Raw genomic sequence first — 27,941 nt, forward strand, 5'->3', positions numbered from 1 at the left:
GAGCCCAAGGGAGCGCGACCTGTTTTCTCCTCGCGTAAAAAGGAAGGCGTGAGACAGGCCGCTTGAATCCCTTTTTTTAAATTTTTATTCTCCTCCCCTTCTTTTTGTATTTCAAATGACCTGAGTTCTAAAGTAGTCTGTATGTCTTTGTTAACACAGGCTGATTCCGGTGATGCTGGTAAGCGGCGGTCCAGTTTGTGCCCCCTCTTCTTCCCCCGCACTCCCTCTAGTGAAATTACCGGCTGGTTTCTATAGAGACGCGTTTATAAATGCGCTTTATGAGTCCCTTTCTGACATTTCCTCTCGCTGTGTTTACCGCCCCGTTCTCAATCTTCCCGTCTCCTCTAAAATCACATTCTTTTATCGCCTTAGATTCTGTTTCCTGTCTGTCTGTCTGTCTCTCTGTCTGTCTCACTGCTTCCTCCTGCAGCTGTCCCCTCCATCGGGGTTCCCTTGCCTTTTTCTCTCAATCCCGTTTGTGGAAATCTCATTATTTTTGTTAATTTCGTCGGCCATCCGTCGTACACGTGACTTGCTGTGCAAGTCTCATTGCACAGAATATGATACCTAATTTACCTCAATACTCAAATGGGCTGCACTCCAGCAGCTTCCCCAATATAGGTGTTTACAATACCGCAGGGCTTCCGTCCCTCCCCGGCCTGGTGGCTCTGTGCTCCCGCGATGAGCAGATGTGGAGCGGCTGTTCTTTATGATAATGCATCTGTGTGGGTACGGGCCATATATCATCGTTTGCAAAGCACCCTTCTACCTTTTGTGACCAGAGAGGCCAATGTAAAAGGAATCAAAAGCGGTGGTTTGTCTTTCCCTTATGAAAGTCTAATGGAGTGCTGATTCATTCTTGCATCTAGCAAAGAAGACAATGAACATATAGGTGTGTTTAGACCACTCAAAGCAAAGTGCTGCTGAGGCTACAGTTTTACTCCCACCGGGTTCAGGTGTGGAGGGGAGCTAATGCACAACGAAGGTTACGCTGATGTAATTATGTAATAAGCAGCCTGCCTCCGCTGGCTGCGAGCGAAACACTTATCTACAGTTTGATTTTTCCACAGATTATAAGTGCTTGTTTAAAAACACATTTACTTGTCTTGCAGTGAGACGTCCTCCATGTGTGTTTCTGGGATTCACCACTTTTTTTTCAGTTATGATGACTGACTATGCTGTGGTACTTTTAAATACAATATTTCCTCTGCAGGAAATTAAGATGCTTCCTTCTGTATGTTAAGCTGTAGTACAACTTTAATTCATAGTTAATACTGTGATATACTGATCTCTCTGTTATAAAAGGTAAAGCCTGGACTGTCATCTTATAATGGCGTCAAAGGGAAAAGGCAACAGTTTAAAAAATGAAATGCATTCTTGGTTATTTACTTTTATGCCAATGTAGGTTTTAACTTTCAGCTTATGTTCACAATTCTTTTTCAATGAAACACTATAAATTACTGTTATGGGGAATCTGCTTTCCTCACAGGAGCCTCTCTGCTCTTCTATTTCATGGGTAAAATTCATTTTCAGTTTCTCAGTGAAATTGCAGGCGTTTAGCAGCACATTTCTTGCACATTATTTCCTGATTTTGTTTGTTTTAAAGGCATGTGTGGCTGTTGAAATCAGTCTGAAAAAATATGAATTCTTCCTCTCGATCGATCACATGATGTTATGTGACCGTCTTTTAAAACAATTGTAGAATATTTTACTGTATCTGGATTCTTATCCGCATAACTTAAATCAGAACATCAGAAATGACAAATGAACTCCGGCTGTCTGATTTGTAAAACAGTGTGATGTCTGCCAAGTTTGAATAAACCCACCCAATTCCGTTTTAGATGGATATAACTCCATGCATGCACGGCGATAATGAGTGCACGGCTGATTATGTCTGTTTGTGCATCATGTCCCTTGTTTTTTGTCTGCCTTGTCATTGCAGTTCTGTTCCAAGGAGCCATGTTGGCACGGCAGAAAAAAGCCTGCCTCAACACCCGGGCTGGTTAGATTACAGCGTACGAGACAGCGGGGCGTCGATGACATGACGCGTGTCACCCGTCCGCTGTCTCACTGCCGTTTGCCGATGTGGCTCTGTGTGCGGGGCCCTCGCTGTATTTTTTTTTCGCCCTCTCTCCTTCTGGGGGATGTGATGAGGTGCGGTAATATATAAGAAATGACTTGGTGGCAACTCATCTAATATGATTTGTGTAGGAGCTCATAAAACCTCGCCAAGCGTAACTTTAAAAGAATGAAATGGAAGGGCCGTGTTGATTGGACTCCCTCTGTCGCATTGCAGGGATCGTAAATGCGTTCAGAAATCGACCCGTGGGACGAGGTTTTTCTGGGAATTTCTATCACAGCTAATGACAACCATATCATTTTATCATTAAATGTGTAAGTGCGCAATGTTTGTCATCGACATGCCATTTTGATTACAGAGACCTCTGCGTGGGTAACTCTCCCTCAGTCTGTGTGCAAGATGTCTGATTGCCCCCCCCCTTCCCTCCCTGCTTCCCTCCTGCAATGACTCTGGAAATAAATAATAAACACATTTAATTAAAATGAAAATGCGCTGCATTTCTGGGTTAATCCTAATTTATTCGCCTTAATTGAGCTTCCATTTGCTTTGCCGCTGGTTGGCAGAGGTGTTAATAAATAAGCCATTGTCTAGATGCCGTGAAGCATTTAGCCGAGCAAATCCTAATACACTGTAGCACTTCACCTGTCTAATAAGCAGGAGGAAAACTCCTCAATGTCAGAAACTTCCTGACACACACACGCTTAAGCGCGCCCAGGCAACGTCTATGCGCACACGCGAACGCACCCGCCCGGGCAATTTTTCTTCAATAATTACATCCTTTTCATATTGAAGTCCCACCCCAACATTAATTATAACAGTATAATGCAATCTTAGCAAACTGTGTGTTGTATAATGTGCTGTGATAATATTTCCTGGCTCGTTTATCTTCTTCCCCGCCCAACTTCGGGTGTGTGTGGTTGGACAATCCTTCTGTTTGTCCCCGTGTTCCTCAGATCTCCGTGGGGCTTGTTGGTGTCATTTGGGAAAAGGATATCGCTCGGATGGCAGCCTTTACTCCCCGCTCATCATCTCTCAACACCTCCTCTCCCCACTTTCCTCTTTGTGATTAAAAGCTAGGGCTTTCTTTTTCTCAAGGCTAGAATAATCATTTTTCCAAAGTGAGGATTTAATTGCGTGTTAAAAGTCCTCCTCAGAATCGTTCACTGTTCTTGAACTATGCTCCTTTGACTGACGCCAAACCAGGCTGGAAGTAAACTTTCTCTCTCTCTCTCTCTCCTTCTGTGTCTCTCCTTCTCATTAGCAAAGTTTTCCCTTCATTACCCTAATGTCACAATTCTTGTCTTTCTTCGTTTTTTCAGAGTATGTAATTGGGCCTTTGCGTGTTGGTGATTGTATCTGTATCTGCTCGACGTAACATCACCAAGAGTGAAAATCTCACCCCGGGCTCTTAACCTTCCTCTCGGCTTCCTTGGACTCCTGTTGGGAGACGATGAATAATCATTGGTAGAGCCATAAAGTCAAAGAGCATGAAAGAAAAAAGAAAGTTCAATATGGGCGAATATCTATCACTCGCTTCCTCTTCCCCCTCGGCTTCCCCTCTAAATGTTTCTCAATCAAATACGGGCAGGCCGGCAAAATTCACCTCATGCATTCAAATGAGTGTTTATCCGCTGCACCTGATTACAGTCCATGTGTTTTTCTAGGGGCGTAGCAAATATCTGGTGTGTAGATATATCAAGTGGCACGGTGCTCTTCCATGTGGCTGCAGGCGCAGCATCTGCACACATCTGCAGAGTGCAGAGTATCCCCCGTTGCCTCGTTATCTCCTCCAGAGCTTCGTAGTGATTTATTTACCTGCTCACCACATGCCGCTCAGGCAAAAAGGACAGGGGGAATAAGGGGAAAAAATGGGAGGGAAAGCAGGAAGGGGGGGAGGGGGCTGGTTGAGGACAGGTGATGGGAGACACTGGAGAGGGGAGAGAAAGGAGGCAATGAGCGAGAAAGAGTGTTCGGGCAACAATAACACGCTGATGATGAGAGGAGCAGGTGGGGAGACGCAATCAGACGTTGTGTACGGCCCGACGGAGCCAATGACGGAGCCAATGACGGAGCCAACGGTGGAGCCAACGGTGGAGCGGGCGAGAGGAGGGAGGAGAAAATGAAAACAGGGCCGAGATTCAGATTCTCTTAATTGTATTCAGGAGATTTGGCTTGAAGAGTATAAAATCCAAGCAAACCCAGAGGATGCCACTTCACATTAGTGTGTGGACCCCGTCCTCCAGAGGAAGACATCGCCAACAGCTGAGACACCAGGTGGTGGCAGACAAAATGTATTAGTCAGTAAAAAGTGACTGGTTTGGTTGAATATATAAACATCGCTGTGTACGTAATTACATCCCACTGACAATGTCCAGTATAAATGGATATTTCTAAAGCTTCAGGAAGATCACATCTAAATGTAAACAGAAACCTAAATGCAAAGATCCTTCCAACAATGAAATCCAAAGTTCATTAATTTTCTTTCAGTATTCATTCAATCATTTGATTCTGTTAATGGATTTTTCATAAAAAATGTCAGCCTGATCTCCAAAACCTGTTCGTAAAAATGTATACGAAAATCTTGAACATACAAATTTGTAGTGATACATACGAAATAAATACGGACTGCAACTGATGACTTCACCCTATTCAAAGTGGATGGGGACCTGCACACACTTTACACACATTTAAAAATAAATGTGTTATGGTTGCATTTTTAACGAGAAATCAATGTTAAATTGTAAGCATACAATACAATACTAACCCTAACCCCCTCAAAAAATCCAACATGGCAGAGAGACGTTCACTCAAGAATCCAATATGGTCCGCCATGTTGTTCACTCAAGGGTCGTGGTTAACCACCACCAGTTAGTATGTATTGTTACGAATTTATATGTTCAAGATTTTCGTATACATTTTTACGAACAGGTTTTGGAGATTACGTTGAAAATGTTCATTTTTGGAATCATTGGTGTAAAATCACCAATATAATAAATGAAAAATAATATGTAGTAATATGTTAAAGCCCCAACTCTTTAAACTCAATTAAGCTCAAGTATGATAAAAGACAAGATGGGAACCAGTGGAACTGGATGTAGTCTCCATGATGTCACACATAGATTTCTGAAGAGCCGGGAAGTTTGTAAGTTGGTGGCTGCAAGTGATGAGCAGACAGCTAGCAGCTAGCGACATGAGACGGCACCCACCTGTCACTCCAAGAAGACGGGCCCTCAGTAATGCCTCTCTTACCTTCTTGATACAGTTTATACGGCTGTCAAGTGGCCATCGGAGGAGGTGACACATTTCTCAACCATGAACACCTGTTGCTAAATCTTCAATATGTATCTTGAACATGAAATATTCCTGACTTGATGAAGCAGAAATGAAAGGTTAAAGTTCAGAGAAAAGCACCGTTACACATATATGTGTCTGAAAGCTAAACAAGCCACCGACTGTCATCATATTCTGATTCCAGTGCTGCTGAATCCTAATTTCTGCCCGGACTTACAAAGCAAACAGATCCACGCTCTTCTGGACTGATCCTTAATCCTTTGTACTGTTCCTAGTTGGTTTTCAATGCTCAGTATTTGTTTTCTGAACGTCAACAAAAATCTAAGAACATCCCTATTATCGTTAATGTCTTTCTGAAGAAGCGAGAAGTCGGTCACAATCAACGCTCCCACGATGAGTACGCTTACGAGGATGAAGCTGGTCAGAACGATGGACATCATCCTCAAAGTGGACCTCTTCCTAACGCCTGGAACCTGGATCATCAGTTCAGCCTTGTAGATTATACCCCAAAGTCAAAGAAGCCAGCAAACCAGCCCAGAGAGAGAGCCTACTCGAGAAAAACCTTGAGGACCTGGCCAAACAGGTCAGTTTGTTACAATACTTGCTAGTTGGCCAAATGTGCTTTACCATACTTTTTTTTTTGGTCACCATTTGGAATCAAACCAATGCCATTAGACTTTTTAACAATTCTCCTTTTTTTCACTATGAGTTGCGTGCAGCGGTCAGCAAAAGTCAGTTCACAACGTAAATATTAACGGATAATACAGGGAACCGACTTCAATAACTTAATGAGTCTCTAACTGTAGCAGCAACAAACGCGTTCAGCACTTGTGTCCTTTGAAAACAGTTTCTTTTCTTAATTTGCAGCATGTTTTTGTTTTGATTAGTTTCATGTGTTTTCTTAAGTGGCAGTGTGTTGAGCTCTCAGGGCCACCATAGAGCTGGCATACTTTTCAAAGACACTTCATCATGATCAATCTTTTTTTTCGAGAGAGAGAACATTAAGGGAATGACCCTCACACCTGTCACAACGGTAAACATGAGATAAGATATTCCTTTATTAGTCCTACAACGGGGAAATTCACAGGATTGCAGCAGCAAAGTGGACAGTGCACACAAGTTCCATGGTAAACATAGCTGCAGATAATACAATTATAGGTGGTTGGATTGATTTTGATGTGTCAATTTGCTTGTTTCTTTTTTTTTTAGCTACAAGTGTGTTAACCTTGCTATGATACATCTGATAAAAGTGTTTAAAGGAATGGTAAAAAATAAAAGCCTACTTTCTAAGGAATTTTCAATGAATCTTGTACTTTTTCTCATTTGTTTCCCCAGATGCACCAAGGATTGGGCTGATGACTGGGAATTTGGAAGATTGTTCTTTATCTGCACTGTTACTTCTGGTAAAGATTCATTGACCTTTTGAGGTATGTTTTGATTTGACTCATCAATACACTGCCTCGTTGGGATTCTGGATTAAAAGTGTATTGTTTGTCCTCATATATTATCAGAATTAAATGGAGGGACCTGGTATCTGGAGAATATTAATGAAAAACCATATAATACTGAATTGGAATCAGCTCAACAGCACAATGTGTTGCTTTCTCCACCTCCACCATCATGATAGTAACTAACAGTCAAGATGGCGAAATGCCATTTTAAAGTTTTTTAATCCTTCCCGGGTTAACTGTTTATAAAAAATCAGTTGAAAAAATTTGTTTTTAAAATGAATAGTGGTATGTACTGTATTTGTAATTTAGTGTCCAACTCCTAGTTTAATTAAACCATTGAAAATCTTCTAGATACATCACTTTATCTTGTTTTTTTCACAGTAAAATGACAAGCTTATATTTTATGAGAATGCCTGTTACAGGAAGAATGTAAAATAACAGTGTTTTACTCCAGACCCTTTGGTCATGTCACTAAAGGTGTTTGATTGTATTTATATGGGAAACCTCTGTAAACTAACCGTTTTTATCTGCAGAATCTTCAGTGATATCCCTTTATTGAAGGTGTTTGATTGTAATAGTTCAGAAAAATCTGTAAAATAACAGTGTTTCACTGCAAAACCTTTTGTAATATCACTTTTTTAAAGGTGTTTGATCGTAATAAAACAAGAAGAATCGGTAAAATAACATTTTTTGGTCTCCGAATGTTTTGTTTTATCACTTTATTGAAGGTGTTTGATCGTAATAATACATGAAGAATGTGTACAGTGTGTATGTGAACAGTGTTTCACCGCAGAACATCAAGTTATGTCACTTTATTGAAGGTGTTTGATCGTAATGATATGGGAAAAATTTGTTTAACTACAAAACAATTTGTAATATCAATTTTTTTAAGGGGTTTCATCACAATAAAACAGGAATAATCTGTAAAATAACAATGAAAATTAAAATTACCGTAAATTTATGGTTGTCACATTTTATCGGAATTAAGTTATTTTACCTTAATTTTATGGTTTTTGTTTGGCAGCCGCAGCTGCCAGTCATTTTACCTTCTTTTTACGTTTTTTCTTTTTAAAGTGTAGATATTCATCTCCTACTTCCCTGTATGCTGTGACTATATTATTGTTTTGATATTTTTTGCAGGCGTCAGATTTACCTGTTTTTTCATAAAACAAACAAGCGAAAGGTATAACAGCCCTGCAGACCCTACATCTCTGCAACCAGCAGATGGGCTGGCAGCGAGTGCCGGCGTGCCAAGGTCAACCCCCGGGGTGCTCCGAGATATCGGCGTCTGCGAGGCAGCACTTTCATCCACGGCCAAGACTCGCGCTGCACCCCGGAGTTCTGCCCCTCCTGCCCGCACCACCCCTCCATGTCCCCTCTGGATCTGCCAGCTTAGTCAACTCAACCGTGTAAGCATGTCTCCCCCGCCGCCGGAACCCCGCGCGGCCGCCGCGTCCCAGAGCAACGCACCGGGCAACGCGCAGCCGGCTTTTCCCGGCTGGAAGCCAGACAGACGTTTTCGGGGGGGAGAATTCCCCCACAGCCGCCCTCCCGTGGTCTCGGCCCCCCAGCCCAGCGTGCTGGTTTTATCCCCAGAGGTTCGGTGCCAGTCATGTCACAGCCAAAGCCCTAAACCGTCTGGGGGTCTTAGATCCTGCTACCTCTTTCCACTGATTCCTGTCTCCTGCTGCTCCAGGAGGTGGGGGGGTTGTTGAGCCCAATCAGGGTTTTCGGTGCTGTAGTGGTAAATGACCCTCTTAATGTCAGTGGGGAGAAAAATGGGCAATCTCTCAATTTGGCATGAGCCGGTCCGTGGCAGCGAGGCAAGAACTTGATAGAGTGTGGAGGTTTTAAAGCGATGGAAAACCTGGTGACCTTTCCCTGTTGTCTGACGCGCTGACTCGATTGCCCTTTTGAAAATGCTAATACCGAATGGTTCTCCGCGAGTCCACCGAGAAGGCCCTCGGCGAGTCAAGTGAAAGGGTGGAAGACGACCACATGCAATGTGTGCTCAGAGGGCACTGTGTCAAGTTTTGGGCGGTCAAAGCCCTCTGTGATGTGAAACTGGCTGCGTTCCTCACAACAGACGTTTTTGGTTGTTGTTTCTTTTGGCAGAAGTACTTCTTGCCCGCATCTAGATAACTGCACTCAATTCATTTCATGCACAAAACGGAACTTAATTGCTCTCTCAAAAAAATGTCCACATCTGCCAATTTGGAAATGTTCTAAAATCACCACGAGCCTGCAGTAGATGAAAAAGCCGGCCTTGTGTCTCCACTGAGAGTATTCACTGCTTTACTCGTAACACTTGAGCAGCCTCGCACATGGCACGCAGCTGCTGAGTTTGTGATCCCTGCAAAAAAACACAGAAAGAGCAACTTAATTATTTGGAGATTTTATTCATTCAACTGGCCACAGAGGTGCGCAAAAGGCAATAGAAAGCATAATTATCTTAATGGAAGACTGAGATGCATGCCCTTTGTAACACAAGCACCTCTTAACAGCCAAATCAATAGCACGCTACGGCTGTGCCCTCAGCCCAGGAGTGGATCACCTCCATCTCCGCTATCGAGCGCTGATGATCATAATAAGCTGCTTTGATGCGATTCACATCACCACAAATAATGAGGCATTCTCAATCCAGAGAGCGCCATTACCTTTTCCATCCCTCTCTCTCTTGTTCAGCAGGGTTCAACATTAATGTAGCTAAACAAGGTTCCCCTCAAACCTCCCCGGGGCTTTAAATCCCACTCTATCATTTGCTTTCTCGTTGCTGTCTCTTCTCATCTTCTGCAGTTTGAGTGGCGTTTTTTTTGTTGACATTTGGGCAAATCATGCAGTCATGGGAAACTCTCCCTGGTAGTGCGATGGAGGGGAAAACAGAAAAATAGTATCTGATGACCCCCCCTCCCCTCTCAAATCGGTTCATCAGAGAGACAAAGATGGCCTCCACGCATCCACGTTGGGCTTTCGAAAAAACAGACGGGTCTCTGCTGCGAGTCACACGTGACGCTTGTGTAACCACACACTGTATGTGATCCCGTCATGTGACACCGATCACTCGGTTCATCGCTCCTCCTCACTGGACTGCTGACTAACAATGCTCCTCTGAGGCATCGCACTTGGCCTTTGTACAAGTGCTTACAGCAGAGGGGACTTGGGCGGCCTGCTGGAATGGCTCTCTGAGCATCAGCTGATCTCCCCTCTGGTTCACGCTGACGTTCAGAACAACAGGAAAAAAAACCCCAAGGTGTTAGGGAAGAACAGGGGGGGATTTAAATGGAGAATTTTTGCTTTGTGACTCCCAGTTGGGAAATGGTGCCAAAGAGGTCAGTCAGGAAGAGCTATCCCGACGTGTGTTTAGGAGCAGAACAAGTAGTGAGACAATGTGTGGGTTGATGCGGGACCCCTGTGTCCAGATGAACGCCTGATTCATGCGGTAAACGTTGCATTCACACTTAGATTTGTGCAGCAGGTATTTGGGTTGATTTGCCCGCTATGAAGAAGCTACGTTGAAGTCCACGTTCATCTCAAAACACTGATTAATCACTAAATTGGTTCGGATACAAGCTTTGGTAAAAACTATATCAAACATCCCCTGTGTGTTTATTTGAAAGTGCTGTGTGGAACAACTGGCTAATTAAACCCAGCAGGGACGACTCGCTAGCTAATGATTTAAATCATCAAGCTCCATAATTTTGTCCATTGTAATTCGAGGAAGATGCCTGATTCCATTCGACGCGTGATGTCGTAAAAGTGGAATTGCGGGCAGGAAGGAACATGATGGAAGATAGCGTGAAGGTCGGCACTCAGTATGCGGTGTGCTGTCGGCACCAGGTTGGCTCAGAATGCGAGCAAAGCGTTTAATCAGGAGGATTCTCAAAGTGGAGCGTAGGGTTATGGTTTCAACCTTCTGTTTAATTTTTCCTGAAGTTGAAGTGTGTTTTTTTCGGAGCTGCTAATTACAATTCAGAAGAGCAGAGACGTGTATCGGCCCCATTAAACTGGACTACATTTTGTGGAAAGCAATTCTAACCCTTATTTTAATATCTATTGTTTTCAGCATGCAACAGCTTCTGCAGCCGATCTCGAACAGACTTCCTGTTTAAGTCCTTGACGGGTGCACGCGTTGCAACGTTACACGCATGTTCACAAGTGATCGGCTTGTCCACTGTTGCCCTCAACCTGGATTTGTCAATAGCAATAAATGAAACCACTAAAACCCTCACACACACATCCGGATCAGCCACATGCCAAGAAGTACGGTAATTATTCAAACGGCTAATTGGGTCAGTCAACTCCTTCGGCCCTGCAGGCGGAGGCCTTTGCAAGATGGTCCGTCCGACATAGTGTCCTCATGATGGCTAGCCTGGGCATCGCACGCTGTGATTGGTCCAGAGCCAGAGGGACGAGTGAACCGAGCGACGGTGGGACTCGTGATTGAAATCCCGAGGATGGAATACAGGCGTCTGGGCTTGCTGGCACGGGCCGCTGTGATGTGAGACGACCAGCAGTGAAGTCCTATTGAACAGTTGGACGGGTTTTCGTTTTTTTCACACAGTAGACAAGCACTTGAATGCGGATGAAGAGATAAACGTAGACATTCAGAACTCTGTGGAGGAATTTGCTTCGACAAAGGTAACATTTTATTTAACAATTACTAGCATTCATTCAAACCGGAATTTACTGTTTGGAGTTTTTGGAGACAAAAAAAAGGGAAACGAACCTAATACCCTAAAAACAATCAACTACATCAAAGATGGTTTACACCATTCAATTAAAATAATATATTAAATAAACATGTTCAACTCATAGACTTAGATTTTTTGGTTTCTGATTGAATTATGGTCTTTGGAACAAACGATTAACAAGTCAAACTCAGCTTAAGCTCCCCGTTGGGTAAGTAGCACATCACTTTTGTCGCGTTCCCTGTCGAGCAAAAGCGGTGAGTCGCGAGTTGCAGAGGAAGCGGAGCGCTGCAGACGCTCATGCGGTGGTTTGACTGGCCTGGTGAAACGCACAATCAGTACCTGTGACTTGTTGCACGCAGGGTGAATACACGACGAACACGCTAATGAGTAAGAGCCCATAACAGCCGTGCATATTGTAAAATTAAAACATATAATTAATCAAGGCAGTTATCAGCTTGAGAAATATTGAGCCCACTGTATCATCACGCGTCATAATTACCTTGTCTTCTTCTTGACAGTCATTAACATGAAGCCATAATCCAGCATGTGACTTTTTCTCCCGTACACGGAAAGGCTGACGTCCACAGCAGGCCTCGGCCCGGTAGTGATTGTGACATTTCCCCTTCTCCCTCCGGGCTCTGTCCCCCCCCCCCCCACCCTCTACACACCCTGTCATCCAAAATGCTGCAGTTCCTCCGGAGCAATATCTCCTGCTCTCTCAGAAAAAGGTCACATGCTCCATTATTTCAAAGTGAACTTTCGACCTAACATTTACAGGAGGCAAAAAATAGCTGTCGATGCGACGACGCGGCTGCTTCAGTCTTCATGTATCTTTTCGGGAGAGAGAGGCCGCTTGAGCGGAGGCGCCGCATATTGATCATCGTTGTTTGACAACACGGAGCCGAGAGTGTCTGCACGGCGACGAGGGATGAGGAGGCCCGAGCGGGCCGCACGCCGGTCGACTGACCGCGTGCGAGCTGTTGCGGCACACGGGGAGTCGTTTCTATGCTAATTACACCTGTTGGACTCGAGCGTTTAATGGAGCCTGTACGGGCGGTCGATGTAGCCGCCGGACCCCCCCGAACCACCCCGAGGCTGCGATGGCAATGACTAACGCTGCCTTTCGACTCCGATTCACGCTGCCAGTCAGCCGTCTCTGCCAGTGGCGTCCCACTTCCGTCTCTCATTAGACCAAAAATGTAAATGTCATTGTTAGCCTTGCAGGGTGCGACATCAAGTGTTTACTGATGGCGCCCTCCCTCGGGCCAATTACTGCGTCATTAAAAGAACCCGCAAGACGCCCGGAGAGAAACGATCCTCAGCGAATGCATTGAGAATTGCCTCCTCGATCGATAGCGGTCCTCTGGTCAGTCCGGGCTGGCTGGTTCCAGCCTGGTTATTGACTAAGTTGTTGTTTGCTTTATCGTACAAAACTAACACCCGGAGCTTCAGTAAGAACAGACCCAAGTGAGAGAAAAACAACTACATTCAGCCAGAATAATTGTAGTGTTATTGCAGAAGGGTCACGCGGGCGTTTTTAATGCTTCGCGTGCTGCAACGAAGGGCGTTGACTAATTTCCAAGACACAGACGCATTAAACGAACGCGTGTCAACAACTTTTTTCATTATTCTTATTGATTTATTGACAATGTGTGGAGAGATATTTCTGTCCGCTTTTACAACAACAATATCGGTCAGATCCATATACAGGTATTGTATTTTTTAGTTAACTTATTACAACATTCATTTGGCAGTCTGCCAAATGAATGTCTGTATTGAACACATGTTTACATGGATATTCTCTACTTCTGATGAATTCAGAATAGTATTGAGTTCCACCAGTTTCTATCAATAATGTAACATTATGATCAAATGCCAGCTACAAACTTTCAGATGTTTGTCTCAGTCAAAATTAATTATCTTCTTTGATAATTTTTCTAATTCAAGACTTTCTTCCCCTGTGCGTTTTGCATAATGTTACATTAAATCAAACAATTTGGTTTTGGATGTTTCGTTTATCAATTTCGAGCAGTCACAAAAACTTGAATGTTCCCCAGCGTTCTGTTTGAACCTTCCGACGTTCGTAGTCCTGCTAATGATTCTCTCCTCTTTTTCTTTTGTCTTTCAGTCACAAGCTACTCTGCTCTTGTTTTCTCTTTCTCCTCCACTCAATATTTCATGGCATTGTAAGTGCATCTTCTCTGGATGTTCCCGTGCCCTACCACCCGCCGACTTGCACAACGCCACATTGTGCCTCGACTCCGCTCCACTGCTTGCAACCCTGAGAGTGTGGTCTCAAAATAACAGGCTTTGAATTCAACATCTGCTGGAAAATCAAAACTTTTGACCGAAGAAAACCTCTCGCAGTCAATGTTCCAAGAGGCCCCACAGAGAACAAGTGACTTTCAGCCAAACGTTTCTTGTGGTTCCTCTTAGTAACTTGCCTAAACGGTATAGAAGTAAGATAATAAATCCAGATCAGTGTTGTTATAACTGATTGAAGGCTTTTACAAGGACATCCGCTCGTTCTGTTGGTGTGCTGTCGTTGCTCGCAGACTCATTTGGAGGAGAGTCACCAGTTGACACAGTAAACTCGATAAGCCGACACACTGGCGAGCCGTCCCACGCGGTGACTGGCGCCGGACGGTGACAGACGTTGCCAATGTATTGCACTCACTTACTAAGCAGATGGATCTGGAGAGTCCAATTTGTTCAGGTTGAAACAGTGATCTTTGTGGTTAATGCTCGATCACACTGACGTGCGTCAGTTCTCTCCATCTCGGGAAATCCACTTAATATCTTACAGCAACTATTCCAGTTAAGACGTATTCATTCCATGCAAGGGGCTCCTTGAGGACAGAAATGGACGGACTGTTGCCAAGTTCTGAACTTTTGTTGCTGTCCCGAACCAACGGTCCAATACTACGATTGGCCGTGTGTACGGAGGTAAGAAAGAAAGCATAGTTTCACCTGGTCTCTTTGTTCTCTTTTTCACGTATTTCTTTGCACGAGTACTTCCATCTTCTTTTGTAGGTACAATTTACTTCGGATGTTCACCTCATCTTTCAGGGACGCTGCTCCCCGTGTGCTTGGACAACTTGCCGCATGGACACGTTTGTTTTTGTTCCAATCAAGCTTTTTAGACCAGTGAAGTTTTTTGTGTAGCCTGCAACGCATTAAAACGGCTTTAACTCAGTTTACTCCAAACATCATCCTGCTGTTTCATTTCCATCTGTGCCTCTAAACAGATTGTCCTCAGAGTTCATCTCCTCGCTCCTGCAGCACCTCTGTCCTTTACGACCATTTGCTCAACACATCCCGGAGGCCCGGCCCTTCACAGCGTCCATTTCCGGGGGCGCTCCCTTTTCATCACTTGCCCGACGCCGAGGAACATTGTGCTTGATTGCGTATGGCAGATGCCATTATCCTGGGCTTATATCTTAGCAATCACGTTAGCTATTTGCACAGCTGGGTACTCACTGAAGCGAGGCAGGTTAAGCGCCACACTCCAGGGGAGAGGGGGGGGTGGGGGGGAACGATGGAGGCCCAACTGGAGCTTGGGCAGGACTCTCCTCAGCACCATCCCATTACCAACAGCACTCTTGGCCTTTCTTCCATTTAGCTAATGCCTCCACGTGCCCCTGTCCACCTCCAGTCCCCACACGCCTCAGGTCCCCATACACTCCCGTCTCCTTTAACCCTCCCCACCTCCCTCGATTCCTGCTCCGTAAGGTCTTCCTTCCTCCAGCCTCGATCAATCCGTGACCCCGCTGGCTCTCTCGATTTCTTCTTCTTTTACTCTTACACTTTCTAAAACATCTTATTCCTTACAGTTTTCATCCATCCCTCACCGTGTCACTTGTGTGCTGGTGGAGTTACAGCACTGCAAAATGCAAATTAGAAATAAAAGAAGGAAACAAAGGAGCCTGATGGTAAAGTTATCTCGATGCTGAGCAGGCGAGAAGCATCTTTTAATGCACTGTTACTTCCACACATATGTTTATTCGTCTGGTTCTTCCAGTTCAAAGGCCTGTTGTTATTTTTGTCACACCCACTTTATATTCACGTTTTGACATTTCACTAGATTAACTAATTAATCAAATGAATTGTGGTTTACTGACACCGCCACCGGACATAAAACTCAATCAAGACAACCACATTTTACACCATGAACATTAAAGCTTAGATTAGTCTGGAGTGAGACATGGGGAGAAGGGGAACAGATGGGTTTAGGAAATTAGAGATTGCGCAGATAGAAGCCAAGAGAAAGAAAAAAGAAATCCCACTGAGGAAGAAAAGCAGCACATTTTCTTGTGGAATATTGCTTACGCCAGTAATGAAGTCAGTTAGGAAATCAATATGAAGTCAACAAGGATATATGAAAGAGCTGAGGCTGATTGATGATAGCAAATTATCTGAATAATCAATAAGCCCATCGCTGCTGTTCATGAATTCATCTCGAGCGGAGCCGGAGTCGAGGTAACGAGCCGTTAGAACAGTCTATAGTGAAAAGAAAGACGGTTCTGCTGCAGGAGCATAAACAGCGCATCACACGGTGCAAAGAACAACTGTGTTCAATAACTTATGACGCTGGGAAGCCTCATTCAGTCGCATGTTACAAGTGCACACTCAGTACACACAAAGCACGTCATAAATATGCATGTGCGCCTCTGCCGGTTGAGACGAGGAGCAGAAAACGTATTAACTGTCACTCCTCTGTGTTTTTTTGCCAGTGTGCGGTGGGCGCATGCAACAGGAAGCAAGAGATCATCCGATGATGAATAAAAGGAGCAATATGCTTCTTATTTGCAGCTCTTCCCTTCTGAGTGTGAGGCAACAAAAGGATGACAAATGTTAGCGGACGGAGGCGAGTGAGTCCACTGCAGCCACACACAAAGGTGGTGGGACAGAGAGACAGAGAGACAGAGAGGGGGAGAGAGAGGGGGAGAGTTGGGGAGGGAAAGACTGGAGGAAAAAAAAGTGATGGTACTCGTTCTTTTATCCGCGCCTTTACTCCAGTCGCCACGGCAACATGCCTGCAGGGCACTCAAGAGAGGCGTCATCACTGACAAAAACAACGGAGAGGCAGGAAGTGTGCATGAAGAGAAAACGAGGGAGGAGGAAGCACGGCGGCAGATCCACAGCTGACTACACCCCCCCTTACTCACGAAAGTGTACGCACGACCTTCAGGGACTCAGGGCTGAGAAGTGTAATGAACACTCGTTCATCACTGGAGGTCATTCAGATTAATGTTTGGATCGCCTGGCTAAAGTTTCACCAACAGCGTCTACACGGCCACATTCACGGGTGTGAATATCACTGATATCCCCCCTAAAAAGGACGCTATGACGAGATATGAAATTGGCAGAGTTAATCAAACCGAGGCTAATGCTTAATATTCGGAATTAACTGGGCCATTAATACTGCAGGCTGCCGTTAGGCTAGATAGAGTGGTTAAACCACCACGGGCAAAATTAAACAGGTTAATTAAAGTCTCCAAATTTTCATGCTCTCTCCCTCAGTCTGTGTTAAGTGAGAGACACACGCACACACACACACACACGCACGCACGCATGCACACACAATCACTCACACACGCGTGTTGTTACTATATACTCGTAATGACTTTCCATGCGCCGACTGCATTCATTTTCTAATATTAATCTGAATCCTAGCTCTAACTTTAACCCTTACTCCTGCTGAATCGCAAATAATAATTTCTCCAAAATCTTACACCAGCAGCATAAAGAATGAAGTCTTTCATAAAAAGAAAAAGGAATCTCACACGAGAACATGAAAAACAACAAAATCTGTTATCCGGTGTAAATTGGTGCTGAATTGCTGATACGATGCAAGCATGGCTAACGTTACACTCTTCACTGTAGCATCTGTCTGGGAGCTGATGATGTATCGGCACATGTTGTTATTGTGCAGGTCATGGTGATATTCTATTGGATCGGTGCATATCGACTAGAAGCCAATTCCCGTTCCAGTATTTTAGGGTGCATCCAGTGGCATCAATATCAGAAAACAACTTTAATTAGAAGGCCTCGGTAAGCTGAACAAAGTAGATTATCGAGCGCATTCTCCTGCTTGTGATTAGACCTGCTGGACCTCACGATGGGCCCTGACCAATCATAGCTCCCCGTCTTTCATGCTCCCAAATTGGGCATTTATTGAGTTATCATGTAATCTAATCCCAGCGCTCTTTACCACCATGGAGTTGTTTTTTTCCCTTCGTTTGTCTTTTCTACATCAAACAGCTTCCCCTTTCTTGGTTGTTGACAAAAATATGAACAGTGTGCTTGTAATTAACCACGCTCATGATTAAACGGTGATATTGAGTCATCACAGCTGGGGAGGATTTGAGTCTTTTTAGTTTGTTCCCAGTATAATCCCAAAGTAAACCCTGAACTTTATAGATAGATATAAATGTGTCCTGTGCTGTTTTATTTAAATAATGACACCCTACTAAATCTCACCTCAAACAAAACATTACACTGCATGCGGTTTGTAATTATTATGATAATCTCAAACCCCAAACCCTCACCTTTATGACTCGATTTTTTTAGTGCATATTTTGAGGGGGCGGGGCCGCAGCACAGACCGACCCGCGAGCGCATCTCGACCATCAGAGGGCGGGTTTGTAGAGTTGGAGCGCGCGGCGTGGTGCTGCTGCTGCTGGTGGTGCTGGTGGTGCTGATGCTGATGCTGATGCTGAGGGGAGCGCACGGTGCACCGGTCCTTCCAACGGCGACCCGGCGGCTTCAAACCAGACTCACGAGGCTCAGCTGCGAAAGTGAAAGTCCAGTGTGTTGGATTCAGCGCAAGTGAAGATGCACAAATGGCTCTCGGAGCAATGGGATTCGAGTTGAGGAACACGTAATCACGCCGAAGTCTCCCCCCCCCCCCCACCCCCGTCCCCCAAATCCGCCCGAACCTACTCATCGTAAAGGTAACCGGGAACTTTTTTTTCTTCTTCTTTTTTGTGTCGACCGCTGGGATGTTGTGAGCGACAGCGTGCATCCCGCAGCAGAAGGAGACGGGTAAGGAGCGGGGAAGGAAGCAGGGCGGCGGAGGCGCACCGGAGGCGCACCGGAGGGGGATTATGGCTCTCGCGGCGTTTTCGCTCAGCCTCGTCACGCTGGCGCTCACCAACTCGCACCTGACGACCGCCAACGACCGACACGGCGTGTACTGGAACAGCTCGAACCTACAGTGAGTGGATCTCTGCGCAGAGTTACCCCCCCCCCCCCCTCCACTTCCCTCTTTGTCCATCCAGGCACTTGTGCTGATAACTTGTTTACAAGATGCGGGGGGTCTTTGCAGACGTTGCACAGATATTTCCGCTGCTTTAAGATAATCAACCTGTTAGTCTCGGGCTGTATATGTTCATCTGGATTACTATTTTGAGCCTCGCATTTCTCCATTTAATCAGAGTGCAGTAAGAGTGCATGCTCCATGGGGGGGCTCTATAAATATTTCATTTTCTTTACAGCTTTACAGCATTTGTCTACATTCTGCTTCAGAGAAATGTCTCAGTCGTCTCTTCATTTGTCTGCTTACCAGCAGCACGAATGCACGACTCAAACTTAGTTGTGTGCTCGCGGGTCGGTACATGTGCGCTCACTAATGACTCTGACGGACAGGCATGCATGTAGAGATATGAATGCCCCCCCCCCCCCCCCCCCCTTGCTTACCTCAGGTAAGCTCCCCCAGGCTCTCCCATCTCCCTCCACCTGCGGGCTGTGAAGCCAGCCTGCAGTGGGAGGGGGGTTGGGGGGGGCAGAGATCGATGTGGATTCTGCTCCCTTTGTCTTCTCATTAGCCAACAGTGAATCCATCTTTCTCACATTCTCCCCCCCCCCCTCCTCCTATATCTGTGTTCTTCCCCTGTCCATTTGTATGCACCTCATACACAGGGTCTCTCCTATCGCCTTTCTCTATCTCATAGTTGGTTATTTTCTTCCCTCTGCTATTTTTCTCACCAGCCGGCCTGTCCCCATCAATTCCCTTTTTTGTCCCCCCCACCCGCATCTCATTACCACTCCCCCTCGCATCTGTTCCTGTACCCTCATTCACCTACCAGGCTCTCAGACGATGGTTCGAATATACAGTAGATCAGGCAACCTCAGGCATCTAATGGTCAAGGGGCTGCTGCTTCCTCATCAATGTTAATGTGTGAATGCATGAGTCACATTCTGAGCTATTCTAACTGCAGCTGGTCCCTGACAGTGTGACTCGGAAATGCAGGAGTTGAATGATGCTTGCTTTTGAGCCGTGTTTAAGTGGCCAGGATTTAGAGTGTCACTATCAGTATTAGTCCTACCTATCCATTTCAATTAGTCCTTCGCGGTGTTCTCCGTCTAATATTATTTTCGCAGCGTGGATAAGGTTGCTCCCTTTAGCTGCTCGTCGCAGTGTTAGCACATTTTGTGGCTTTGAATTGACATTTATGTGTAAAAATGACAAATATTCACTGTATTAGTGATTCATAGTAGGTGTGTGTCAGAGAGGGAGGAAAAGGGTGGGGGGGGATGGAGAAGGAGACAAAGTGCAGGTGTGGGTCGGCATGCCTGCGTGTGCAAAACCTCTTCTTTTCCCCACAGCGAGGTACGCATCTCTAAAATGATAATGCAAAAATTGACCCAGTTTGCAGGTAGCAGACAAATCCTCCGAGGCTGTGGCGAGAACACTGTCGGCCATCAAGATCTAAAAGGCTCAGACCCACTTCTCCAACGCGCCGTCCGCACTCGGCACAGGCGTTCTAGAGACGGGCTCAGGAAGAGGAAGTGAAGGCGGCGGACAGAGAGGCAGAGCCCACAGGCCTTTAGGGCCCAACTGTGGTGGGGATCTCAATGTTTTAACCTTTAGCGCAGATGGTTACATTTGCAGCTGCAAGAAATCGCGCCGAGAAAAATTGCAACCAAAAGCCACGAAAATGTACTTTTGTGATAATGCACGGCGAGAAATGTCTGGTAGCGGGATTGGCAACACTGTGCTGTTTGAAGTAAACAGCATCCGAGGCCTATTAAAGCTCTTTTCCTTCTGGCTCGGAAAATTTAAGGCGAGATGTCTCGATTATCATAACCCAAAGCAATAACTCAGAGTGCTTTGATTACCTCCCAGGTCCGTCACAACCCCCCCCCCCCCTTTAGAAAAGTGTTGCTCTCAGCTTCCGACTGCAGCAGTGTGCCTGGCCAACTCATTACAGATGTCCCCGCTAATGGCTGACTGAGGCAGGAAAAAACACACACACACACACACACACACACACACACACACACAGACAGACACACACATGCAGCCCATTAAATCATCCCGCATCTGAGGCCATCTGCCAATTAGAGGGGGGAGATGTGGAACATCTTGGGAGCACGCGGAAGCAGCGGTGCACTGCGGTAGCCTCAGCCTACCCACGCGCGGCGCCCCGCGCTCCCATCAGGTGTTTGGCCTCGGCGGTTAGACGGGGTCCGCACGTCCATAATTAGGAACCCCATGTTGACACGATCAAAGCGACAGCGCCGCGTTCCCATTTCGTCCACACAAGTCAGCCAGTGTTGTCCACCGATGCTCTCAACTTAGCAGGACGCCGGAGGGAAGGAACAGGGGACGCGTCGCTTTGCTAAATTGCCGTCCTCCCAAGATGAAAGTCTTCTTTGACTGCCCTGATTTGTTTTTTTTTGCCAGACCACCTACGCCACCGGACGGAAAATAAACAACCCGATCCGCGGCGCCGTAAAATAAATGATCACCTTGACGAATGGGCGTCCCCGAGCGTTTGAGGTGGCCCCCCCCACCCCACCTTTGTTGGTCAACGCCGAGGTCAATGGGCCTTCTCGCTCAACAGGGTTGTTACCCGCCAGGTCGGTCGGTGTCGGTGGGTTCGGAGCCGGAACCCTGATACACCCTGCGTGATTGGTCTGTAGATGTTTAGTTGCTGTTAAGGGAATTGTTACTGAGAAATGAAAACGGGAGAGGGAGAGACAGATGAGCGATGGAGAGGGAGAAGTTGGAAAATAGAGGGAGGGGGAGGAAGAGGAGGATGCAAAGTGTGAAGGATATTACTGCAGGGGAAGAGGTGGGCGTAATGGAGAGATTGGAGGGAGAACACGCCGGAGAGGAGGGAAAGCGGAGCGGCCTTTCTGAGGGGGGGAAAGTGAAGGGAAAAGATTGATTGAGTTGGTCTGAAGTCAGGAGGGTGAAGGAGAGCGCGGGTTTCACCGGATGTGGAAGGCGGGTTATTTGGCCGAGTGTGTTGCAGCTGCCGTTTTTCTGACGAGGCAATACCCAAAGGAGTTGATCCGTGCTAATGCGGACGCGGGCCGGGTCTCCCGCGTGGGCCGATGCTCTGAGAAAATAGCGGCGGCCGCCGGCCCCACCTGCACCCCCCCCCCCCCCCCCCTCGACGGGTGAGGGGCGGTTGATACCTGATCACGCGCGTGTCCGCCCCGCCCGCTGCTCCATCTCACAGCCGTCTCGCCGATCTTTGCACACAAATGCATTTCATTCTCTGCTATTCAATCTACCATCTCACATTCACTGTACTTTGTACTTTTTAAAATTGCATTTTCTGTGATTGGTGTGGCATGAGAATGTGGAAGCTTCAGATTCTTGGCCAGCCTCGGACATCTAGATTAGTTTGATGATCTTTTATGTTGACAGTTAACTTGACATCATCACCTGGCTTCATTTTGCCGTGGTGGCGTCTCATCCACACAGCAGCGTGCCGCCCATTTTTAGCTCGTCGGACTCTGCTGCGAGTCGCGTAAATGGATGGAGAAACACTGAAAGGGTGGTTAATGGATCGTATGGATCCAAGAGTGGGTGAGCGGATCAATACATTTATATGGTATGGAGAGGTGAGTGGACCCTGGCTTAACAAAAAACACTGCACAGTGGCTTTTTGAGCAGCAATCAATACGAGTGCATCAGGTGATCAATGTCCAAATGTATTTCTAATTGCATTTCGCGGTGTGACAGTAAATTTCCATGAAGTATTCTGGTGGAGCTCAGGAGGCTTAGATGAATTGCCTTGGAACAGCCTGCCCGGGGATTGATTATCGCGGGCTTGTCAGTCGGTGCTCTGGGGGTTCACGCTCCACGGAGGCCACATTCACGTCAGCGCCAAGGTCTTGCGCCAGGTCTTGTAGCAGGGTCGCCCGCTGCAGAAGGCAAAGTTTAAAAAAGAAAGCAGGAGGCCGAGCGCAGATTAAACCCAAAGATGTTCTTGATTACTTCTGTTGGATGTAAATAAACTGTACGGCAGAAATAAAAAGGCTTTCGTCCTTACATACATTTAGAATGTGCCGGCTTCACAGATTCAAAGGTTAGGGGAGAGCAACGGTACACACAACATTTCTTCCAGGGTGTCTGTCGGCTCGTCTGTTTTCCACTTTTAAGCAAGCTAAGTAAAAGTGAACGGAGTATCCTCTCTCTGTAGGAGTGTTGTTCAAATTCAACCTGCATGGTTAAGAATTCTCTGCACTTACAGTCAGACAAAACAAGTGAGCACCGAGGTACTGATGTTCATTCACAGAGCTGTTGCTCTTGGAAAACTCTAATTCGATTCTACTTTGAACGTGGGTTAAATTGCAATGTGGGTGGGGATACAGATAAAACCTCAGGAGGAAACACTTAATCAGCCTGGAGTTTAATAGATGCGAACCGAAGGGAAATGATGAAAACCGTCACAATGAAATCGCCCATCTGGGGGGTTTTCTTTGTCTTCTCCGGTGCAGGTTGATCTCAGCCGGGCGTCCGGGGACTCACAGGGGTCCTCCAGGGAGCTCTAGGGGAGGTCCCCAGAAAAAACGTTCTCACCATAGTTTTACTTAGATCCCGGTTTTCTCCTTTAACCATCAACCACCATAGATTTTATTTTATTTTTGTGGGCCATTATAGCCCGTTCATGGCTCTGACTGAAATACAGAATGACGTTTAAGCGTGGTCGCCCGAAGCAATCGGCGTCTGTTTATGAGTCAGGAAACATTATAAATCCTCTTTCAGAAGATATTTACAGGTGAGCTTGGCTCGGTTCAACCAAGCAGTTTGTTAAACTATTCCTCTGATAGCAGGAAATGCTTCAAGACTTAATTTCCTCGTCAGTCATTTCAAGTGAAGTAATTTATCAAACAGACTTTACAATTGACTTGAGTTATTTTCAATATAATTGTGTCATGTTTCACAAAGGAAATCTCTCTGAATGAGATGGCAAAATAGAGCTTCAAAGGTAACCGTAACGTCGCTCATCTTTAGTTTATTTAACCTCAGTCTCAGGAGGACTGTTTAAGTTGGATATCAGTCGACGGAAGGAGCCTTTATTTAAGTCACCCTTTCTAATAACTTCTGATTTGGGAGTATCGTGTAATGTAACTACATCTGGTAAACTTAGCACATGTTAACACAGTGCGGAAAGCAGAAAGGCCGGCTTGTGGTTTTCTGGAACATCGCCCTGCAGTCAGCGGAGATGTTCACAATCAATTAGGCCAATGCTGCTAGGCGATCGTAGCTCTAATAGAATTAAACACTGACTGTATTCCAAGCTCGCAATGGCCCCACGGTGGAATAGGGGAGCTAACCCTGTGGTGGAAGGTGCTACTATGAAAAAACATAGTTAGGTCCTTCACACGCCATCAAAACAGATTAGCGTCCCCTGCCGTCCAAGGTTATGAAAGCTGCCCTTAACCGGCAGTGGGGACCCACAGGAGATAGTCCTCATCCCAGCCAGGTAGAACCAATTTCAGACTCAATGATTTGAATGCAAATGCGTTCTACAAAAAGAACTTTCCAACTTGGAATAGGAGCTCCACAGTACATTACACTGGGAGTCTTCACTGCAGAGCCCGTTACCCAGTGGGAAATTACACTGCCACTATGATGGAAATGGCTGCCATGTAGGAAAAAGATCAAAGCTGTTGATGGGTGGATGGTCACTGGCTGGAGTTTGATTATTTGGGAAATTGGCCTTGTTATGCCACATGGCCTGGAAAATGATATGTCAGCCAGAGCGGTTGGTCAAAATCATTTGTTTTGTTATTGGAGCAGAAGGCCTCTTCTGAGGTGTCGCAATCGGGGTGATATTCTGCACCGACTTATCGGTGTCCCTCCATAAAAAGGCAGCGAGTGAGGACACCGGCTTGTGCTCTGTCATATCTTGTTCTCTGTTCATTCCCTTCAGGTCTTGAGCCGTGACGGGTCTTCCCTCTAATGCTCTCGGGTGCTTAACAGCAGCGGTGTTACGAGGAGTGGAATCTGTCCTCAAAGCTTAGTGCATGATACGGCTTCAGTTTTCCTTTCATGCGAGGGCAATTTTGGATATGGGCAGCGTAATAATTAGGTATTCTGTTATAATTGAGATTTTTCTCTTTGAGGATATAATTACATGAAGGTCCGAGACCCTTTGGCGGGCACCGTCCATGTAATGAGAATATTTGAAGAAAATTCAAATCGCTCTCCACCGCGCCGTGCATCTAGAATGGCTACAGGTAATTTGACCCTTCAGCAGCAGTCACGCACACAGGGTGACTATAACACCCTGTGTGTATTGATGATATCGAAATTGCATTAGACATGTCCTTAATACATACATTAATTATACAGAGGAAATATTGTAGGATCCTTTGGATGGAAAATAATCATCAAGACAATCGGACCAATCTTCCTTAGCTCACGTTCATCCATTATTGCTACATTCCTGGAATTTACCGCTGATAAAATGTTATTTTCAGTATTTCATTTTTGTCTTTTTTTGCTGCTTTTTGCCATCCACCAGGTGTCAAGCTGCCTTTTTGAAAACGATGAAGTAACTAAATATTAATACAACTTATGAAATCCTGAAATGAGAAGCCTGCTCTGACTCTGCCCTTGATGTTATGGGAAAATCGGGTACAGGACAGTGGTACGCCGGGACATTTTGTGTTGTAAAGGGGCCTGTTGCGTCAAATGGGCCCCTCAAACTCTGAATATTTAATACAAACACAGCCGGATCAGAGCACAGCTCAGTCGTCGGCGCCACACTCCTTTCTTTCCGTCCCTGTTTCCATATCTTCACCTCATCATTTAATCAGGTCTCGTGTTGGCCTGCATCAAAAATCTATTTGGAATTCATTTGCCGCCTTGATGTGTAAATTCAGTTATGGTTAATACATGAGCTACGGCACATGCATAATCATGTCTCTCTAGTCACACACATTCATTTTTATTTCTTCCTTCCTGGTGTTCCCACCCATTGATTTAAATCAACAATACGTGACTCATCTGGCGCTTGTGGCATCCTCCGTCAACGGCGAGGTTTCCTTTCCCCTGCCTCATCTCTCTGTGGAGCAGTGAGTAGTGCTGGAAACACTATTTATTTGCATTCGTTACAGCAGAGGGGGCTTATTTGAGGAGGGGTGACGCCCTGCTTGTTATCACCACATTTGGAGTGCTTCGCTATACATGTTCAGAGGATGGAGGAAGCCGTTCGCCTGCAAATCCTCCACTCTCTTTGTACCAACCCGCTCACTTACTCACGGTGAATTTGTTTCAGGTTGCTTCAGCTGCTCTTTTGTCTGCCGTGGGCCGCATGCGGTCCCGCGTGGACTTTGTAGCCACATCTTCTAAAAGGACGTCGCAGTGTCAGAAATCTTCTTCCATCAAGACGTTTCTCTGACGTTAGCGGCCCTTCACCGTTCTGCATGGGGACTGTGTCTGCACCAGCGTACAGTTTGTAAAAGTAGCCGGCACACGGAGACCAGTCCAGATCTTCACCATGCTGTGTGTGGGAGTATAGAATATTAATGTCCTGCTGCGATATCGCACTCTTGTTGTGCGTGTGTGTGTGTGAGAGTCTGTGTGTGAGCTCGTGCGGGCCGCTATTAAGTGCCACTTAAGGTCCGTCTGGGCTCTCTGTGGAGTGTCTCGTTGTCTCGGCCCTCCTCGTGTCTTACTGTCCGTCCCCGTCCGCCTGCGTTTCCTTCTTCCCTGCGTGGCGTTGGCCTCCTTTTCCTCGCCGGGCCTCCTGGTCCCCGCTCCGCTCGCACCTTGTGTGGAGGCGACGGGAAGTCCCCGGAGGGCCGCTTCGCTGAACCGCATTGCCGCCGCGCGTGGGAGGAAAGCGGGCACAACCGGTCATTTACCTCCCTTTAATTTACTACCCTGCTGCCGCTGAGAGTGAATGGCACACATTGTGTCGTTATTCAGGAGTCCCGTTTGCTCGCAGCGCACGCACTTCCAGTGCAGGCGCACACCCGCAAGCCTCGCGTGAATTATAATGTACAGTAGAAAATAGATGGTTTATGATAAATAGGTTTGCTTTGGCAGCACTTAAAGGGATTCTGCTTTCCAGAAGCAAGTGAGAGTGATAGAAAAGGTTACAACAAAAAGGAAGCAAGGTTGGGGGAGGGAAGTGTACAAAAAAAAAAAAAAAGAGAACCCATAAGATGGAGAGGGAGATATAAGGCAGTGCAGAGATGAGGAGTGGAAGTGGGTTTGGTGTATAGAGGAGATGAAGATGGAGAATATTAATGGAGTGACAGGTAATGGAGTGTCTTTAAAGGCCTTTAGCCTTTTCTTCTCGTGCTCGTGTCCGGACAAGCAGCAATACGGATCTGCATCAATGGCGGAATCCCCCCCCACCCTCCTGCATTCATTCAACCGGCGGCATCACATTTGGTGTGTTGTTTGTTTCACCCCTTTAATCCAGCATTAGGAGCATGTGTTTGGCCTAATACAACCGGTTTGTTAGAGGTGACTCGTTTGTTTTCCCCGCTAGCTGATTTCACAAACATTGACTCTAATTCATAAATCCTCCGTTCTCCTTCTCTGTCTTTCCCATTCTCTCTGCACCTCTTCCGTACCACACACTCAAACACACCCGCCAATTTTTTTTTACCGAGTTGCAGCTGTGCCCCAACCCCTGTCGACGGCGTTACACGTTCGCGCGCACACACACGGAAGCTTTTGCAAACAGGTGACATCCAGGGGCGGGAACGGGCCTCTCAGAGAGGCAGGCAGCCACGTGGTCGCCGCGTTCGTGCGAAACAAAGTAGGCTGGCAGGGCGAATAACAGCTGAGCACATTGTTAAGAGTTAAAAGGATGTATTGGGGAGAACGGCGCACACACGGGGCCGAGGTCGTTGTTTATGATGTGAAAAGCAGGTGTGACACACGGCGACTGCAGGAGATGGATTCCTCCCGTGGAAATTGGTTTAATACCAGGAGATTTATTCCGCGAGCCCTGACTGATGTTAAAAACATTGTTGGTCGGGATATGAAAAAAAAACAAAAAAAAGGAGGGACTGCAGATAATCAAATTCACATCTCTGGCGCTTACTTTTTCATTTGATCCCGAGTAATGTAAGTTGGAACATCCAAGCCCCCTGTAGTTGTTGTCTCTGTCATCATAAATCTGTCAGCGAAAAAAATGTACTCGTAGCATCACAACT

The 27,941-nt window shown here is 46.1% G+C and overlaps 1 protein-coding gene across 1 annotated transcript in view; it reads left to right on the top strand.

Moving 5' to 3' along the window:
- The first annotated feature begins 18,119 nt into the window (after nt 1-18,119).
- efna3a (ephrin-A3a) overlaps nt 18,120-27,941 on the top strand; it is a 48,724-nt gene continuing 38,902 nt past the window's right edge. Inside the window, exon 1 of the mRNA XM_040189044.2 lies at nt 18,120-18,732. Within this exon, the coding sequence (XP_040044978.1) occupies nt 18,623-18,732 (110 nt within the window). The 5' untranslated portion in view covers nt 18,120-18,622. The remainder of the gene's footprint in view (nt 18,733-27,941) is intronic.

This window comes from Gasterosteus aculeatus, chromosome 10 (genome assembly GCF_964276395.1).
Source record: "Gasterosteus aculeatus chromosome 10, fGasAcu3.hap1.1, whole genome shotgun sequence".
NCBI lineage: Eukaryota > Metazoa > Chordata > Actinopteri > Perciformes > Gasterosteidae > Gasterosteus > Gasterosteus aculeatus.